This window comes from Theobroma cacao, chromosome 9 (genome assembly GCF_000208745.1).
Source record: "Theobroma cacao cultivar B97-61/B2 chromosome 9, Criollo_cocoa_genome_V2, whole genome shotgun sequence".
Classification (NCBI taxonomy): domain Eukaryota; kingdom Viridiplantae; phylum Streptophyta; class Magnoliopsida; order Malvales; family Malvaceae; genus Theobroma; species Theobroma cacao.
This window is the reverse complement of record NC_030858.1, coordinates 20445008-20463469: the sequence shown is the minus strand read 5'-3', so window position 1 is coordinate 20463469 and position 18462 is coordinate 20445008. Positions and strand designations below refer to the sequence as shown.

The window sequence follows — 18462 nt, the reverse complement described above, 5'->3', positions numbered from 1 at the left end:
GAAACACAAAGAGTAAGCGCGAAAACTGAAGCAAAGCAAAACGACAAGGCAACCAAAACAAAACACATATGTGCGGGTAAGATTTTCTTGAAATCACAACTCTGAGATTCGTTCCCTTCCTTATTTTATTATTTTGAATCTCTTCTTCTTATTTTCCACTTTTAATCAGCTTTGAAGCTGAGAGTAACTTTTTAAGTTTCCATTTGCAGTAAAATGATGTTGCTTGCTTGGGTTATTTGAGTTTTCTGCATCCTTGGAGTGTCCTGCGTTTCATTACTAAAGTAAGCTGATCTTTCTTGTGTGTTTTGTGTTTTTGTTTTTTTTCTTGACATTTTATGCTGTTCTCGAAATGGTGCTTTAAGCTATGTTTCTGTTTGTTTAACAAGAAAATCTAAGGAAAAAAAAAAGGAGAAAGTACGTAAAAAATTTGAAATTGGTATCTTCCTGGTTAAGTTCTTGTGCTAGGCCTCAAAGTTTTCTGTTTTTCAAATTAACTACCATTTATGGAATAAAAAATGTAACAATTCTTCTTCTAAAGTTGGTTCTTGTTTGTTCCCCTAACATTATTATTAGAATTGAATGGAAATTGATGCTTTTAGTTTTTTATATTTCCAACCCGTACTCAAATGGACCTTAGATTTTTTTTGTTTTTTGGTTTTGTTATGCTAATTCAGATTTCAAGCAGTGGTGTTGGTCCTTCCTTTGAAATTCTTTAGGCCATAGATGATGTAAGATAGGAGCATTACAAGTAACAAGATGAAGGCACGCAAGCATACCAACGCAAAAGGACCCTCTAAGGTTAATTCGCAACAGGTAGTTTTTGAACTTAAAAGTAAGGTGAATCTTGCGCTGAACAAGTTAGCCGACAGAGATACCTATCAAATAGGTGTTGATGAGCTTGAGAAAACAGCAGAATGTTTAACTCCGGATAAGATTTCCCCATTTTTGTCATGTATACTCGACACTGATTCAGAGCACAAGAGTGCGGTTCGAAAGGAATCCATCAAGTTGATGGCTACGTTAGCCAGATTTCATCAGGGTCTTATCGGTCCCTATCTAAGTAAGATGGTTGCTAGCATCGTTAAGAGGCTCAAGGACCCAGACTCGGTTGTTAGGGATGCTTGCCAAGAAACATTCGGTGTTTTGGCTTCCAAATTGAGTAATCAGGAACTTGACAATAATGGGGTTTTTGTTGCGTTAGTGAAGCCACTTTTCGAAGCATTAGGTGAACAAAATAAGCAGGTGCAATCGGGTGCAGCTTTGTGCTTGGTAAGGGTCATTGACAATACCCATAATCCTCCAGCTTCAATTTTGCAGCGGATGTTAACTCGGACTACAAAGTTGCTCAAGAATCCACACTTGATGGCAAAATCATCAGTAATTGAGTTAAACAGAAGCATTATTCAGGTCAGTTTCAACCGTAGTTTATACAGAATGTTGCTTTGATTCTGTTCTGCTGGGTTCGTTGGAATTTTTTTCCCTATGCTGTGTCTCTGTAAATGAATATTGACGATTATTACCTAGTACCTATTTATTTCCATTACTTGTTTTCTCTGTATTTGCAAGCAGACGAACAATAATTCCTAATACAAAGGCAGGCAAAGGTTTCTGTTTATAAAAGAGTAGATTAAACCCAAGTTTTTTGTTTTCTTGGAACATATGAGAAGGTCCAAGGAAAGAGAGGGACTCGAACTTTATACTTTATCCTTTCCTAAGGAGGGTAACAACCAGGCCGTGACTTGGTTGTACATTCAACCAAGTTTGACATGAAGTCCAATCAGTTTACTTGTTTTATGCTGAGCAAAAAAAAAAAAAAAATTTACTTGTTTTATGCTTCATACACATGGTAATATATCAATCTTACTGATGTGTTGTATCTTGTCTGACTTCCATAGATGTGGTTGAAAATTTCCCCACATCTGTCTGTGGTGTGTTTTCTCATGAAGCTAATTAGTTGCATTCAATTTGCAACTGCAGGATCTGTTAACTACTTAGGTTTTATATCTACTGGGTTTGAATGCTCTCTAGATTCTACTTCTTTTATATCTACTTAGGTTTTTCCTTGTTTTGAGACTAGAAATGAAACACTGCTGATTCTTTCATGTTTGAGTGTTTGGATATCTAAGGATTGTTACAACATTTTTTTAATTTGTGGGTAGATTACGGCTAGATTTTTTCATTTTCATTATAGTTTAATGCAGTTTTAGTTAAGCCACATTAAGAATCATTGGCATACCTAAAACTTTGGTTTGTGATACCTTTTTCTTTTTTTTTTTTATAATTTTAGAAAGACTGTTTAAAAGTACAAATTGGAAGATACCCTTGGACAACAAAACTCGAAATAAATTGATGACCAACTATTCTAATGCATGATTACCTACCAAGGACATCTTCCCTTGGACCAAAAGAATTTCTTTGTAGATGAAGAGCCCTTGATGAAGTTTACCTAACCAAGCTATTGATACATTATCAATTCTTTCCGTCTATAAAGAAAATAAAAATCTTTCTGTCAAGTATGGAGCTCTCCCGAGGGTGCCCCTTCACTATCAACGCACTTTAGAAGGAAAGAACCAGCTGTTCTTTTGAGCTTTTCTGCCTTGACGTCTTTGTATGAGTTAACACCATCTCAGCATCATCATGCTTGAAGGAGTAAGTGTTGCTGTAGCCGCAATGTTTCACCTGTTTATTTTATAACCTTGGTCTCCTCAAAAAGACATGGTAGCCTCATGGGCAAAACAAAACATTGTGCTTGATCAACAAAACTTTGAATAGACTATGTCAGCAAGCATGCCTCATTAATGTTTAAAACAGTGTTATTTTCCCTTACAACTATGGATTAGAGTTTTGTGTACTTTTTGTGCTCAAGCACCTCACATGAGTTTGAAAGATGTTATTTTTTCTCAACTCCAAGACTTTTCTTCATCTCTGATGGATCTGTATAATTCCCATATTCAGCACTGTTGTCATCACCATTCTCTTCTGTAGCATTCAACATCACAACTTGTTTGACTTTGTTGATAGTCATGGCAGCAATATTATGCTTTTAAAAGAGCTAGTGTTTTGGGCCAATTAGAAGAATAATGCCCAAAACTATTGCAAATATGATGAAGCACTCTCCTATTCCTGCATTTAGGAGTCTTTAGTTATATCAAAGTGATTTTAGACATCCCCTAATAAAACGGATTGGAACTTATCTGACCATGCTATTGATGCGCTATGAGAATGTTAGCTTTACGCTTGTCTTTTGGTTGTGAAATAAAATAAGCTTTGCTATTTCTACATAAATCTGATTCTCAATTTAAGCAGTCAATGCCTCTTTAAGTGGTGTTATCTCACATTGGTTAAATTTGCAGTCTCCTGTGGCCTTCTATTCAAGTCAAGTCTTTTCACCTATTACCGATTGGTTTTTAGGTTAGATATTAAGATGGTATCAGAACCTGTTTTGTTTGTTCCCGTTTGTTATGTTCTTTATTGCTCAATATTTGTCATCCACATGGTAGGCCATTTCTTTTAGTTGTTAGTATTGGGTCTATGTATGAGGGGAAGTGTTCAGTGGTGTTGTGCCACATGCGTTGCATTTAGAGTTTGTTGAGACCTTATATTCAAGTTGGGCTTCTCCTTTATTGCCAATTTGTTTTAGGTTGTAGTATAAGAAATGACAAAGCAAGTTACACTATAAATTGTCATTTTCAATCATTGGTAATTCATAGAGTTGGTATTATTGCTACTCCTTGAGTATCATTGTTATTTGGTCATTGCTTTAACATAACTATTTAATTTATGGATAAAACTTGCATTTAATACTCCTTCCAGGCAGGGGGTGCTACAACACAAAGTCTTCTGACTGCAGCAATAGCTAGCATTCAAGAAGGTCTCAAAAACAGTGACTGGACAACACGTAAAGCTGCTTCTATGGCATTAGGGGAGATTGCTTCAAGTGGTGCATCTTTTTTGGGAACTTTCAGGGCATCCTGCATCCGTTCCCTTGAGTCATGTCGTTTTGACAAGGTTAGCATTTGTTAAAGATTTTTTTGCTGTAGGTAATTAGCTCACGAATGGTTGTACCAGGTTTGTTAGGTTCTTCTTGTCTCTTATAGGTCAAACCAGTTAGGGACACAGTACTGCATGCCCTTCATTACTGGAGAAGTGTTCCAGGACCTGATACTTCTGAACCTTCTGAGGCTGGATCTTGTATAAAAGGTTTAGTGGCTGGTGCTCATTACTCTTAATGTGTACAAGATTTTACCTGTTGAAATTTGTTTCGCATGTTATGTTTATTTTTGGTGGCATTTGATTGTAATAAACTAGTTTCTTTCAGTTTTTGTGCTTTTGATTGTGAGGAAAGAGTATTAGCTTCATTAATGAATAATGATTAATAAATTACTAGCAAATGGCTCTGTAAAAGGTTTTATGGCTGGTGCTCATTACTATTAATGTGTACAAGATGCTAATTGTTCAATATTGTGTGATTTTGTTTTTTGAGATGGCATTTTATTGTCGGATAAAACTAATTTCCTTCAGTTTTTATGCTTTTTGTTGTTGAAAAAGGAAAGTTGTTTCCTAAATGATGAATAAACCACTAGCAAAATGGCTCTGGCCAATCTCAACCTAGATGTTTTGTGGGAAATACTTGTGGAGAAGTTGAAATTGTTTTACTCCATATTTTTCTTGAAAAACATCTCTGAGAAAATTACTATCTTTTCACATGTCCTTGGTTTTTGCTTGGAAAGTGTTATCTTGCTTAACTTTCTTGACAAATAGATGCATCGATATTCATTTGAACTTGGAGTGAACTTTGGAACAAGATTGATATGAATATTTTTCTTCCTAAATTCAATCTGCCATGTCATGTTCAACTTCAAACTTTCAGAGTTTGGTATGCTCCTATACTATGGAATAAGAGTTACTACATTGCTATAAATGAACTTCTATTCAGATAATTTGTGAATTTATGCAATTTTGCACCTCTTAGTAGTACCTGTGCCCATAATATTTTCACAGCTTCTTGGCTGTTTGAACAGTGCATGCTCTACACATATGAGAGCATTGCCTACTGATGATATGCTTTTATCTGCTTATTTTGATTGATAACAAAAAATTAGTAGCTGATATCCCCTGTAATGGAAAGCAAAAGGGGAAAGCGGCATAATGAGAAAACAAACTTGCTCCTAAAGACCTTGTCCTGAGTCATTATCTGTACTTGCATATAGTTTTGGCCTCTGAGTTGGTCTTTTCATCAACTCTGTCTCTTTCGACACTTTTAATACCTGGTCTCTGACTGAGCTTGGGCTGCTTACTCCAACTTCTTTTTTCTTTCTTTTCCACATTTTAAAGAACACTTGAGTGTTTAATAGTAATCTTGATTTTTCCTGCCCACTTTCTCCTTCTTCAATTAAAGGATTCACCTTAATATGTTTCTATCAGAAATTATTCCTTTTCCCCTTTAGAGGTTTATGCACCTAAGTAGTGGATGGCAAAAAACTTGTAATATTGTTTCACTTTTTTCACTTCCCTTTCCTCTTCCCTATTCAGATTTTTTTCTCTAATGTCTTTCTAAGTAAATTTCAAATGTAGGAAAATTTGTTTTGCTGATGATTCTATCTTTTCCTATTGAATGTTATATTGCCTTCTATGCTTTTTGTTAGGTTATATTAAATTAAATTGCATTCATTACATTGGCATGGTTAACTGTTTGCGTTTATCTGAATATTTGATTGCTTGTGGTAGTTGGAATAATATGTCTGCTGTTAGGGATGATTGGGTTCCTTAACATTCAATACATAGCATCTGTAGATGGATCAGGAAGAAGTCTCTTTTTGTACTGAATTAACTCTATAGGTGCCACTCTTTCTGTCAACATGAAAATTGCAAATCCTACAAATTCTGTTCAACATGATGGCATGATATAAGAGTAAAACAAGAAGTCTCTTTTTGTACTGAATTAACTCTATAGGTGCCACTCTTTCTGTCAACATGAAAATTGCAAATCCTACAAATTCTGTTCAACATGATGGCATGATATAAGAGTAAAACATTACTTGCTTCTTCCCTTCTTTTAATGCTCCTATTTACTTATTAATACTTATGCAGAAAACTTCTGTGGAGGTGATTATAGTGATATCACCAGTAAGAGTGACTCTGGTTGGAAGGATGTCAGCTTGAAGAAAGTTACTGCAAACTCAGCTATAAGAAGGATACCTTTGTCTGTTAGAAAAACATCTCAGAATTATGTTCAAAGCCCTCAACATTGCAAAGAAGATGATTGGCATATTGAAATTGCTGTTTCAGAGAACCATAATGTTTCTTTATCAGATCTTCACAATGAAGAATCTGAAGGGAGTACTGTCACCAAGACATTGGAGAGAATGACGACTGACACTACAAGTACACAAGATATAGGATACGAGTTCGTTCCAATGGATGACAAACAAGAATGTTCATCCATGTCCAACCTTCTTCGTGACAACTTTGGGCCTAAGTTTGTCAATTTTTCTCATGACCATACTGGGGAGGGGCATTTGCTGAATTCTCTGGGACGAAATCAGCGGTTTGCAGCAGAAGAGAATAGTAATGAGGACGAAGAAGTGTCCTCCACAAAAATTAGGGACCGTAGAAGTCTTGATTCAACAGTCACTGAGTCAAGTCCACAAACTGTCTCTGGGTGTTGTTCACAGATGGCAAATGAAATTGTTGGCATTCAGAAACAACTTTTGGAGATTGAGAACAAGCAGTCCAACTTGATGGATCTTCTCCAGGTAAATCACAATTGGGACTCCTGGATAGCTATATGATATAAATTCAATGCTTTATGCATTCTAGAAACCCAAGATGATATCAAATGAATTCTAAAACCATTCTAAGCCATATTATGACCTTTCAGAGTTGAGGATTTGTGATTTCACATAAAATGCTTGCCACATGCAGATTTCATCACCATGTAGGACCAACCTTGGCACAACTGTGAATTTGGTGAATATAAAGTTGAAAATCTGGAGCTTCTTAGTCCTCGTTTTATGTTGGCTTTCTTGTTCTCTTTTGTTTTTTCTTTTGCATCTTGGATGTTTCCTTTTCTGTAAGAGACTATTAGCATGACTATGTGGTGAGTTTCATTAGGGAAGTAATATCTTGAGGGCTCATTTGGTACATATAGGAGGATTGGATAGGATAACTTCTTTTTTTATGCTCATTGTCTCTAGTATTTTCATGGAAGAATTGGAAAGTTAGTTGGGGAAGTTATTTGTATAAGTACTATTATATATCCTATGGAGAGGGAGGATATTGGATAATCCTACAATTTTGTTATGCATGCACCAAAATGAGATGCACTAAAGGCATTCATTTACTCATGAATTTCATGTTACGCCTATTGCCTTTAGTATTTGAATAGAGAAGTCTGGAAGTTAGTTGGACTAGTTATTTTACATGGATATGGTTACAAAATCCTATGGAGAGGGAGAAGATTGAATTATCCTAAATAGATAGGATTGCCGAAATTAAGATGAGAACATTTTTATCCATGTGCAAAACTAAGATAAACAAAGACAATTTACTTATCAATCTTGTCTCATCTTATTCTATGCTATCATTAATCCCTTGAGCCAACACAAACTCAGCATTCCAACTTGTTATCTGAAAGTCAAGTTTTTTGGTTTGTAAATTCTAAATTTAAAAAATTATTCTTCCAACGGTAATTGCTTGAAAACAGGCGTCAGCCTTTTTCTTTCCAAAGATAATTTAATCTCCCCATCTGCTTTATTATATTAAGAATTGTTTTCCAGGTATTTTCAACTGGTATAATGGATAGCCTGTCCATGCTACAGTCAAAGGTCTTGAGTTTAGAACATGTAGTAGATAGAATGGTGCAAGACCTCATGCAGGGAGTAAAGCATTCTGATTTGGTGAGCTCCAGAGTCAAGAAGCATAGCCAAGGTGTTTCATCTCCCAGACTGTCTCTTTGCACTCCAAGGCCTTCTGCAGAAATTGGTAACAGACAGCCTTCTTTGCTGTCTGTAAAGAATTCTGATGTTTGGGAGGAAAAAGCACTTGGCGGAAATAGGTCAGCCAATTATGTGAAGCAGGGTATGGAGATGTGGAGTAATAATACTGTAAAAATTTGTAGAAATCCTACAGGGAAGGATGTGCACAAAAGCTCTGGGCAGGGGGCACAAGTCATTGGCCAGATTAGAAAAAATGAAGCTGCCTCTGCCTCTGCTTCTGTTCCAAGTGTGAGTGGCAGACAGAACTATCCAGACAGCAACAATGGTCTGTGGCAACATGTGAAAAGTCTTTTATGTGAAGGGGACCTAGACTCTGCATATGCAGAAGCTCTCTCTTCTGGTAATGAGCTTGTCCTAGTTGAGCTTCTTGATAGAACTGGTCCTGTTCTAGAAAGTTTATCCCACAAGACTGTCTGCGATATTCTCAGTACTTTGGCATCGTTCCTACTGGAACAGAGATTTATGAACTGTATTATTCCTTGGTTGCAGCAGGCAAGTGTCCAATCATTCTCTTTCCGTTTTGTTCAGACTCTTAGTATTAGTGATTTATATTGGTAACATATCACAGGGGGATGATAGATGTATATTTTTCTGTCTCTTTGAGACATTTAGTAAACCCAACCCAAGGATGTCACCTTTAATATTGATAAAAAATTTCGTGCATGTTTGCCTATCAGTTTTCTGAAAATTAGTGTCCAACATACCTTGCTTTGTCACTTAATTACCTAGGCATTGTTAACTTTGTGTATGGACTATCCAAGAGAAACTATTGACTTACATCGTTGTATCTATATCCTCTCTAAATCCTGAAATTCTATCATTGTATTTTTTGTCCCTCTAAATTTTTCCATGCTTTTGCCTCAAATGCTTCTCTTATAGCTTAAACTTCCATTTAAACAAATTTCTTCTCTTGGCTTAACATTTAACATATTACTTGACAAAAAGAAACCAGGTAAAAGGAACAGAGCTGCTGTAGGCTATACTATCAACCATCACAAATGATTTTGATCATTTTAAGAGATCAAATCAAACCTATTCTGAAGGATCACAAAGATATGAAGATGGGTCAAATGCTCTTACCTTGTTCTTTAGAACAATGTTAATGGGCTTGTCATGAGCTTGGAAGATGCTTATGACTTCTTTTAGATATTTGATATATCCACGTTTTCAAGCAATACTCTAATCCTATTTGATCTTTTGTTTCAGGTGGTAGACTTGAACACTATCCATGGGCCAAATCACTTTATTCTCTCTGCAAAAGCAAGAAGGGAACTGTTATATGCAATTCAGGAGGCAATGAACATGGAATTCTCGAACCCTGCTGAAAGAAGATCAGTCACTCAACTGGGAATGAGGTTACGCCAAGTATGGGGTAAGGAAATTTGCTTGCATACGATTTTATCTATCACCCTGGCTAAAGATAATAACTTCCAAGTTTCTGCTTTTGCTTAACCTACTCTAACCCCCCTCCCATCCATAAAAGAAAAGAGAAAAAATGAAAAAAAAAAAAACAGAAAAGAAATGAAAGGAAAGTGACGAAAAGGCAGTTGAGAGGACTGGTAGTTTTCATAGGTTGCAACCTAAAGGTTGATAAAATCTCGGAGTTTATAACTGTGCTTGATTGTATCGTCATGTAAGACATGAATTTTATGTTCTTTAGAATTCATAGACATCGTCATAATTTCTTTGCTGACTTAACATTGTGATTTTCTATTTGTATTTTGGATAGTCTTGTTTTCGCTATAAGATTTTCTGAATGTGTCTCAGTGTCTTGATGTTCACTAAAGGTTAAAGCAATGGATGTTTATGACCAAGTTACCATACCTGTCTGTGGTACCATATTAGTTCAGACTGAGCGTTGCCAACATAGTTTCTTTGAAGAAAGTTATGTCCTTGAAGCATCATAGTGAAAGTGTTAGAAACAAACAAACTGTTTATTGTCTTCAATTGCAACTAAAAGTGCATCATATAGTAGGTGAAGTTTCTGTTCAGTTAAGACCAAAATGTATGATTTTCATTCTGAATGTCCAGTGTGGGCACATGAGGTTCAATGGTTATATAGCACACAGGATCATGTGAAGTCATGTCGGGTTATTAAACTTTTGCATGAATGCTAATGGTACCTGAACTATCATATACATATACATCATAACATGATTAAATCTATCATGACTTGAAACACTCAATGAAAATGCTTCTTCTTAGTTTCCTTAAAGAATTACTATTTGCTGTTGAGAATTTGAACGATAGTTTCTCTTGTTTAACAGGAAAATAAATGGTCATAGTTATCAGATGGTTGAACGAAAAGTTGTACGCAGATTCGGATGGCAGAATACATATATGTTGTCCCTCTGTCTATATAGAGGTCCATCCTGAATGTAATTTGCTCAATCTGTTGAGCAACTTTTCTGCCTTTTACTGCACTATTGTATGTTAGCTGTTTAGGTTTGTTAAATATTTTTTCAAGTGCCTATTTTGGGTATTTCATTCCGTATCTAAAATGCTTCTCCAGGTTTCCATTTTAAGTTGTCAAAAGTAACATGCATGATTGTTCTCTTTTATTTAATTAATTAGTAAAATTGTGTTAAGACTGCTTGTTTTCATCATTTGCTTATTTTTAATTGATATTAACTAAAGATGCTTTTATATAACTAATTTTGTGGAAAGTCTGTCGATAAAAATATATTATTAGCAATGGAATAATTTCAGTTGAAAATTCCCTTTTGTTTTGTTTTTTTTTTTTTTGTGGTATAAATAATAATAATTTTGTATTAAGAAACATGGCTAAGCATTGGAGGTCGTTACTTCCAAAATACTATTACTTATGCATGTAAAAACCTTTTATCTCAAAAATTTTGTAGCAATTAGAGGCAATCCATTTTAAATATGAAGGCAAATATCTTGGCATTATACTCAATTTAAAACATCAAGCACTATCAAACAAAATAACAATTCAAAACAAAAGCATCAATTAGTGATTTAGAAAATAAATGATCAATTCGAATGGAGCCTAAAAATCTATGGTTTCCCTTATAACATTACATTTGTTCCTTCAAAAGAAAAATTATGCATCATATATTCCATGTATAGGCACAAATATTGATATATAGTGCCCATTAGAAGGGAAGAAACACTGCCCAATTTGTTCCAAATCTTTGATAAACCAGGCGGTTGGTTGAAGTACCAATTTTCTATGCATTCAGCCTTGAACATTATAACCATCCATATCTTGTACAAATGGAGGAAATCTGATGCAATTTTTCAACATCTCATAAGGGAGTTCATGATCATCATTTGCCAAAATATTAAGGAAAACAAAAATTGAAACTTGCAACTTCATTCACAAAAGTTTCAATGTTATGCAGACAAAACTTACAAGTGCTCAGCTAGCACATGAATTAACAAATGCAACAGAAGATTGGACTGTGATTGTCCAAGTTACTGTTCTTTCAAAGCTGCACATAATGACCAGTTTACAACAGTTGCTTACCTTCTTCCCCACTATTTCAAAATGGAAAGAGCTGCTAGAGCGTAAGAATACTGGATACAGGCACATGGTTGACACTTAAAATTTATAAATACACCAAATACTTAATATTCCACCACAAGGGGAAGAGCAAGTGGCAGCTCTGAACACCAAATTGATAGATCTGTTGGTGAATCTTTTAAACAGTTTTTAACTTTCCACTCATTTTTGCTACAGGTTCAACCTCTGTTAGATTCAGATTTATCTTCAGCTTCAAAATGAGGCGGATCATAAAGGTCACACTCTTTGGGAGGTTCACTCTTGCTTCTTCCATTTCCTGGTTTCCTTCTGTGTGCGTCCCCTTCTCTGTGACTTTCACTTCTGGCAGGATTGCTCTTTTTCGCAGGAGTGTGGGGGCAATTACTGGGAGCTTCATAAAGGGTTATGCCACTGGCCCCAGTGTGAAGCATTGCCTCTTCATTACTGACCTCCTTTGTCTGAAAAGTCTCAAGTAATTCAACCACCTGGCTCATGAGAGGTCTCCCTTTTGGGTTTTGGCTAAGGCATTGATATGCCAAATTGGCTACCTTCATTGCAGTTCTAGCTGAGTACTGACCTTCCATTCTAGGGTCTAAGATCCTCATAAGCTTCTTATTATGGTTCAAGAGGGGACGAGCCCAATCAACCAGGTTATGTTCTCGGCTAGGCCTACTCTTGTCCATTGCTCTCCTTCCAAGGAGCATCTCAAGTAACACTACTCCAAATCCATAAACATCACTTCTTGCCGTTAAATGGCCTGGTCATATCAATGCTGCAACTTGGTTAGCTATTATCATTTCTAGTTTTGTCATAATTAAACATCATGAGTACAGATAAGTCAGTTTATGAAAGGATAAAACAAAAGAAGTGCATCAAGAGGTCAAACTATTCTATCACTTCCTATCTGGCAGTTAAACCAGTTTCTCTTTACGACCAATAGCTGACACCCTAATATGCCATTGTCCTCTTCTGATTTAATGGAACCACATTTATTTCATTAAACTACAACATTGAAGAAAAGATGCTTCAATTAAGAAATACATAAGTTCACCCTCTATTGGTATGTGCAACTTTAGTGCAAAAAACTTTTTTATTTTTATTCTACCTATTATAAAATACATCTATGAAATCAATTTTATTTAATAGTATATTTCAATGAAACGAAAAGACAGAACAAGCGTCAAGACACAAAGAGTTACTACAAACAGAATCAGAGTGATTAACCGTACAACAGCCAAACCACCAAGTTGTTTGTTTATTTTACCCTCATCTATTCCTTTTATTATTTTTCAATAATGTATTAGTAAATTACCCTTTTGCCACTTATAAGCTATATGCCAAAAATTTCTCTAGTCATAAAGTGAAAAAAAAATTTTAAAACTCTAAACAATTTGGCTGTGAAAATAAAGTTCAAATTGTTCCTAAATTACTGTTGAATATTGACATTTGATTTCACATAAGGGAAACTACATCTTTGGAATATCAAGATGTCTAATACCAAAACACCGGGTATATGTTCCCCCTAAACAAGAGAAAGGAGACTGAAAATTGCTTTTCTCCGACTCCTGCTCAACTAAACAGAATGCTAAGTACTGCTCATAACAGAAAACCTATCAATAATCGACTATGAAGTTCCTACCATTAAGACTGAAAATCTTCCTCACTTATTTGGCAATGATGAAGATTCACATTCTCTTGAAATGGAATAATTAATTACTAACCAGTCATTACATATTCAGGAGCAGCATATCCATATGTGCCCATCACTCGTGTTGACACATGGGTCTGGTCTCCCATTGGCCCATCCTTTGCAAGTCCAAAGTCTGACAGCTTTGCATTAAAGTCCTACAAGTTACATGCATTTTTAGTGATAGAAACTAAAACTTCCACATAAAAGAACATTCATGAAAAAGAGTAAGTTTCATTTAAACTCTAGGTATGGGTACTACTTGTCAGAAGGAAACATCCAATGACTATCATCTGTAAAGCTTTTGACTTTAAGGAGCTATTTCTGATTAAGGAATTTTCTCTAAAAAGAAAAAGCGAATTTCAGCAAAGATCATGTTCAGGTTGATAAATATTCCCATTTTTAAAGAGTCCATAAAATAAGATGAACTTGATTAATGTACAGGCAACTGATGAATAACAAAGAAATGATGACTAACCGCATCCAGCAAGATGTTTGATGTCTTGAAGTCACGGTATATGATAGGTCTTTCTGCACCATGAAGAAAAGCAAGCCCTTTTGCTGCATCTAAAGCAATCTTCATTCTTTTTGACCAGGTCAAACTACAACCAACTCCTAACAACGAAGAATAAATAGGGTAAACAAAAAAATGCTTCCATTCTTGGCATAATGGAAAAGAGATACCTCTTTGTTTGATATGTGGGCGCAATGCAGATATTTTTTCTGGTGCTCTTTATCCCTAATATTATTTATCAGTAATACAATCTAAAGCAATTCCAGGGCCGGAACAGCCATATGCAAATCATAAATGGATGTAAATACTAGTAACACTTGGAGGATCAAGGAAGTTATGGAGTGTTAAGTAAATTAATGGATCAAACCTTTTTGACCCAATATTTAGTCTGAGGTAAATATAAACTTTGTGATTTTGTTTTATTATCAATACTTATAGACATTAAGCTTAAAAGCATACACACAGTACCATTCCTTACCCTCCAAAAAAACATAAATTTATGCTGTTTCCCTTCTGTCGGAGTGCTTGTTATCTTATTTTACTTTTAATTTTAAATTTTCTGGCAGAACAGTTTCTTTTAATATAAAATAAAACTTAATTTGACAAATATTCATAACCTCAAATGTGAAGCATGCACATGCATTAGTGCATAAATGAATCAAAGATAGTTAAAACCACTCCTGACACTTTCATTCCGTTAATGGAAGGTAATTTCTTGAGAAAAGATGAAGACATTGATCCGTGTAATAGACGAAAAGCAAAATCTCCTGAAATAGTGTGACTTTCTAGCACATGGAGCAACTAGAACAAACATGCAACTCATTTGCAGGCACATAAGTTTACTGTAAATATGTTTTCATCTCTCAAGTTTTGAAAAGGTGGCATACACTGTGTAACCAGAACAAGAACGAGGAAGCAGTTAACTAGTTAATAACTTGACTGGTATGCAAATATAAAAGCATACTGTAAATAAGATAGCCCGTAATTTTGAAAATAATTGAAAACTAGATTAGGGCCTTACTTCGTTTACATGAAAAAGTAATACATGGTACTTGTATCCTCTCAAATTGTTTACAGATATGTTAAAAAAATGGTTGTTATGTAAGTTTCATATAGAATTTATTTCCTAGGTCCCATAGACTTAAAATCATTTTGTTTCCCACCACTTACTGCGAAAAAGATGCTTTTCGAGGCTCCCACTAGCCATGTATTCATAGACCAGCAGCCGATGTTCATCCTCACAACAGTATCCAATGAGCTTCACAAGATTTGGATGGCTGAGTTGCCCGAGATAATTGACTTCAGCCTGTGCAACAAACAATTATGTGCGAACAGAAGCAATTATATCTGTGTTCAATCATTAATCTAAATAGACAAAAAAAAAAAAAAGGCATGTTGTTATCTAACATACTAACTTGAAAACAAATAATTTTGTGGGTCCCATTTACTTGTTGGCTAAATGTTTAAATAAGAATGCATCCATAGAAAAGAGAAACAGCCACCCTAAACAGCTGGTTTTAAATGAAATCTTCTCAGATATGAAATAAGATGATATATCACATGAAACTTTTAAAATTTGTTGCTAAATTCCAAATACCCAAAAGCAAATCCCTACCGATCTAAGACATCAATTTAATGGTTAAATTCTAGTTCCTGTGTGCTACAATCCTCGGAATCTATCCTATATAAACAAAAAGAGGCATTAAGTAACACAGTTGAATTTGGCCAAGAAATTTAATGCATTAAAATCATGGGAAACTACTAAATTTATACGATAATGAGGTAAGTTGTGCAATTACCACATTCTGTTAAAGTGGATTCTCCTAATCATGATAGTACAACATCCTGCCAATATATACAACCATCCTTCTTCCTCTAGATAAAAAATTTTCACATATTCTTTCTCTCTCTCTATTCTTTTGGGTGTTTTATAGATAAAATTTGTTCTGATATTTGGCAATGATATAGAAGGCTATATATCCATAGATGTAGATGTAGCACAAACAATGAATATCAGATTATAAGAATTACATAGAAGATGCCAAGAAAACAAGACAAGGAGATTACCAGCCATTCTCTGTCACCCTGGAACCCATCAGGATTAAGCTCCTTAACAGCAACTGCCATAGACTTGTAACCAGGCCTCGTATTCTCATCTATTACTCCTTTATAAACAACCCCAAAGCCACCCTCGCCAAGAATATAGTCTGGTCGGAATTGCTTTGTGACCAACCTCATCTCCTCATAAGTGAATATATCAACATTGTTATATCCAGGATTCTGCCGGAGATCTTTGACATCCTTGGCTGTCAAAGGAATGATGCTTGGTTTTTTGATTTCAGGAGAGTCCTGCATTTCTAGTTTTGTTGGAGATGCAGTAGATTTAAGTCCCCCATCTGAAGTTATTCATAACAACAAAATATTGTACCAACTAAAGGTTCCTCAATCTCTTAAATGTGCAAACATAGAAGCATGAAATTTCAACACGCATCCTTATTTAATAATTTTATACTAGGGTGTAAAAAGATGGGTCACCCAAGGCACAATTGGAAAGCACTCACGCTTCACTTGTTCTAAGATGTTCAAATTCGATCCAATCAATTATTGGTATGATTCTCTAGTTTTCTGCAATAAATTTTAGGCTGGTTTCCAAATGTATGACATGTAACAAGCTGGGAACTTTAAACTCTGAAAACAGTAGTGGCATCAACTTTAGGATATCAAACCTTCCCCCACACTAAAACTATCCAATTGAACAACATTTAACAAATCCAGACCTCAAACCGTGTAAAATGAATCCCAATCATAATCAAAGATCAAGAACACGTCTTAACAATGTGACGACCTAATAAATTTGCATATTCAAAAAGAATAAACTTTTGAACAGAAATTCATATCCATAATAAATAAATTAAAAAGGACAGATTGCAGGAAGAGGAAATGAAATTAAAAATAACCTGGACCCTTGCTGAGAGATTGGTGATGTTGATGTTGGTGTAGCTGTTCCTCAATGCTAAAGCAAATCCCCATTAATCCGATCCACACTCTGAAACTATTCTGAATTCGGATTTTATCTCCCCATTGCTTTAACAACACTATGTCACATTATATTTCCTATTTCTGATAGGGGCATCTCACCTCATTCTAATTCTAAATGAACAAATCTGGATCAATGTTGCAAAAAGAGAGGTCAGGATCCAATCTGGGTATGACCGAATCTCAGATGGGGTCGCCGGGAAGGGCAATGCACCGATTCCAATTGGCAAGAAGAGAAACCAACACCACGGAAGCTATTATCAATAGGGGCAGAGAGAGAGAGAGAGAGAGAGAGAGAGAGAGAGAGAGAGAAAGTTTCTTTTCAGGAAAGAGGACTGGTCTTTGGTATTTCACAGGCACAGCCACCAAAAACGCCAAGCAAAGTGGGACCCCATGTTTTTCTAACAAAACAGCCTTTCTGTTGAGGTTATTTACCATGTCCGCCATTTACTCGTTCATGTCTTGCAACGTTTCCGTGAGCAAAATCTACGGATTGGAATGCCATAGTAAAAAAATTTGTGCAAAAACTGCAACGGTGGCAGGTTAATTCCCTCTACGATTTATGATCTGTAACCATACATTGAAGTTGTCCCTAAAATGGAACAGTTGCTTGACACTTGTTTGGGAATACAGCCGGTATGGAAGTAAATATGTATATTTACATGATTTCCAGTTTTCAGTCTAACCTGCGTATTTGGTAGTAGGAAAGGCTCGACCCAATTTTGTCTTTTTCACTTTTTCGTTGTTTTTTTATATGGAGTTTATTTTTATCTTTTTATAATAATAAGCGAAGATTAGTTTTATCTTTTTAAGATCTTTGAGTCAGGGGACTTCTACGGAGTTTGGGGTAAATTGCGAAGTGTTGGGCCTGTTTTCATCTTTTTGCATCAGCTATGTTTTTATTGTTAAGGTTTCTATTTGAGGTTTTAAAAAAATATTAATATTGTTTTAATTTTTTACTATTATAGTCTTCTTTTTAATCTTTCCCTTTCACAAATTTCCTTCTTTCAATTTCACCTAGCTGCTCTCTATTTTGTTGTTCCCTTCTTTTCTTCGGAAGAAGAAACATTTTTTTACGAGGGAAACAAATCCCATTACACAGTTTGCTAGTAACTATCTCACATTAACAGGTGGGACTACAAAGTTTTCCTCAATGGAAAAACCCTTTTTAGCCATGTGATTAGCCACTATTTTACCCTCCTTGTAAATATGTCGAAACTGCACTTCCCATGGCCTCTTGAGTAACATAGTAATGGCTTGAATCATAGTTAGCACATGGATGGTGCAATTGAGAAGAGATCGTTTGTACAACAAGTTTGCTATCCACTTATAAGTTTATGTGTCAAAAACTAGCATCCCATGCATATTTGAGTCCTCTGTGTACACCCCAAAGTTCTGCTCGAAAAGTTGAGCATTTTTGGAGTCTCATGGCATAACCACCCCTCCGTTGTCTGCCTGAGTCTCTCAGTACTCCTTTGGTTGTTAATTGGTTGGACGATTTCCAATATGCACCATCAGAATTCAATGAAATCCAGTCCGCTTGTGGAGCTTTTCAAGCTATCAGAACCTTTCCCTGCATACCAGAGTTAAAAGTATATAATTTTTAACGATTTCAATGGGTAGGGTACTTGTTAATTTCGAGATTCTCGAATCTTAATCCTATTAAAAATCAAATACCCTAACCCTATTAACTACTCGAATAATTTAAAAATTATTATCTTAA

General features: G+C 35.4%; 2 protein-coding genes across 4 annotated transcripts; one reads left to right on the top strand and one right to left on the bottom strand.

The window, feature by feature from the left end:
• LOC18589164 (microtubule-associated protein TORTIFOLIA1) lies at positions 1–10522 on the top strand. Its single transcript, XM_018128507.1, has 9 exons — positions 1–76; positions 210–281; positions 675–1407; positions 3814–4008; positions 4098–4200; positions 6091–6755; positions 7779–8489; positions 9204–9369; positions 10265–10522. Exons 3-9 carry the CDS (start codon positions 757–759, stop codon positions 10270–10272), a joined length of 2499 nt encoding a protein of 832 aa, XP_017983996.1. The 5' UTR covers positions 1–76; positions 210–281; positions 675–756; the 3' UTR covers positions 10273–10522.
• Positions 11303–17024, bottom strand: LOC18589165 (serine/threonine-protein kinase At5g01020). Of its 3 annotated transcripts, none has more exons than XM_018127904.1 (6): positions 16661–17024; positions 15771–16099; positions 14874–15009; positions 13668–13804; positions 13224–13347; positions 11303–12259 (listed from the first exon to the last, which is right to left on the bottom strand). In XM_018127904.1, exons 1-6 carry the CDS (start codon positions 16731–16733, stop codon positions 11703–11705), a joined length of 1356 nt encoding a protein of 451 aa, XP_017983393.1. In that variant the 5' UTR covers positions 16734–17024; the 3' UTR covers positions 11303–11702. The 3 variants fall into 3 exon arrangements, with proteins under 3 accessions (XP_017983393.1, XP_007014086.1, XP_007014087.1); XM_007014024.2 differs by having other exon boundaries at positions 15771–16060; XM_007014025.2 differs by having other exon boundaries at positions 15771–16052; positions 16661–17023.

Coding starts and splice junctions, on each gene's coding strand:
- LOC18589164 (XM_018128507.1), top strand. CDS start 757: ATGAAGGCACGCAAGCATACCAACGCAAAAGGACCCTCTAAGGTTAAT. Junction 1,408..3,813: donor TAAACAGAAGCATTATTCAG/GTCAGTTTCAAC, acceptor TACTCCTTCCAG/GCAGGGGGTGCTACAACACA. Junction 4,009..4,097: donor AGTCATGTCGTTTTGACAAG/GTTAGCATTTGT, acceptor TGTCTCTTATAG/GTCAAACCAGTTAGGGACAC.
- LOC18589165 (XM_018127904.1), bottom strand. CDS start 16,733: ATGGGGATTTGCTTTAGCATTGAGGAACAGCTACACCAACATCAACAT. Junction 13,805..14,873: donor CGAAAAGCATCTTTTTCGCA/GTAAGTGGTGGG, acceptor CTTCGTTGTTAG/GAGTTGGTTGTAGTTTGACC. Junction 12,260..13,223: donor TCCTGAATATGTAATGACTG/GTTAGTAATTAA, acceptor TGATATGACCAG/GCCATTTAACGGCAAGAAGT.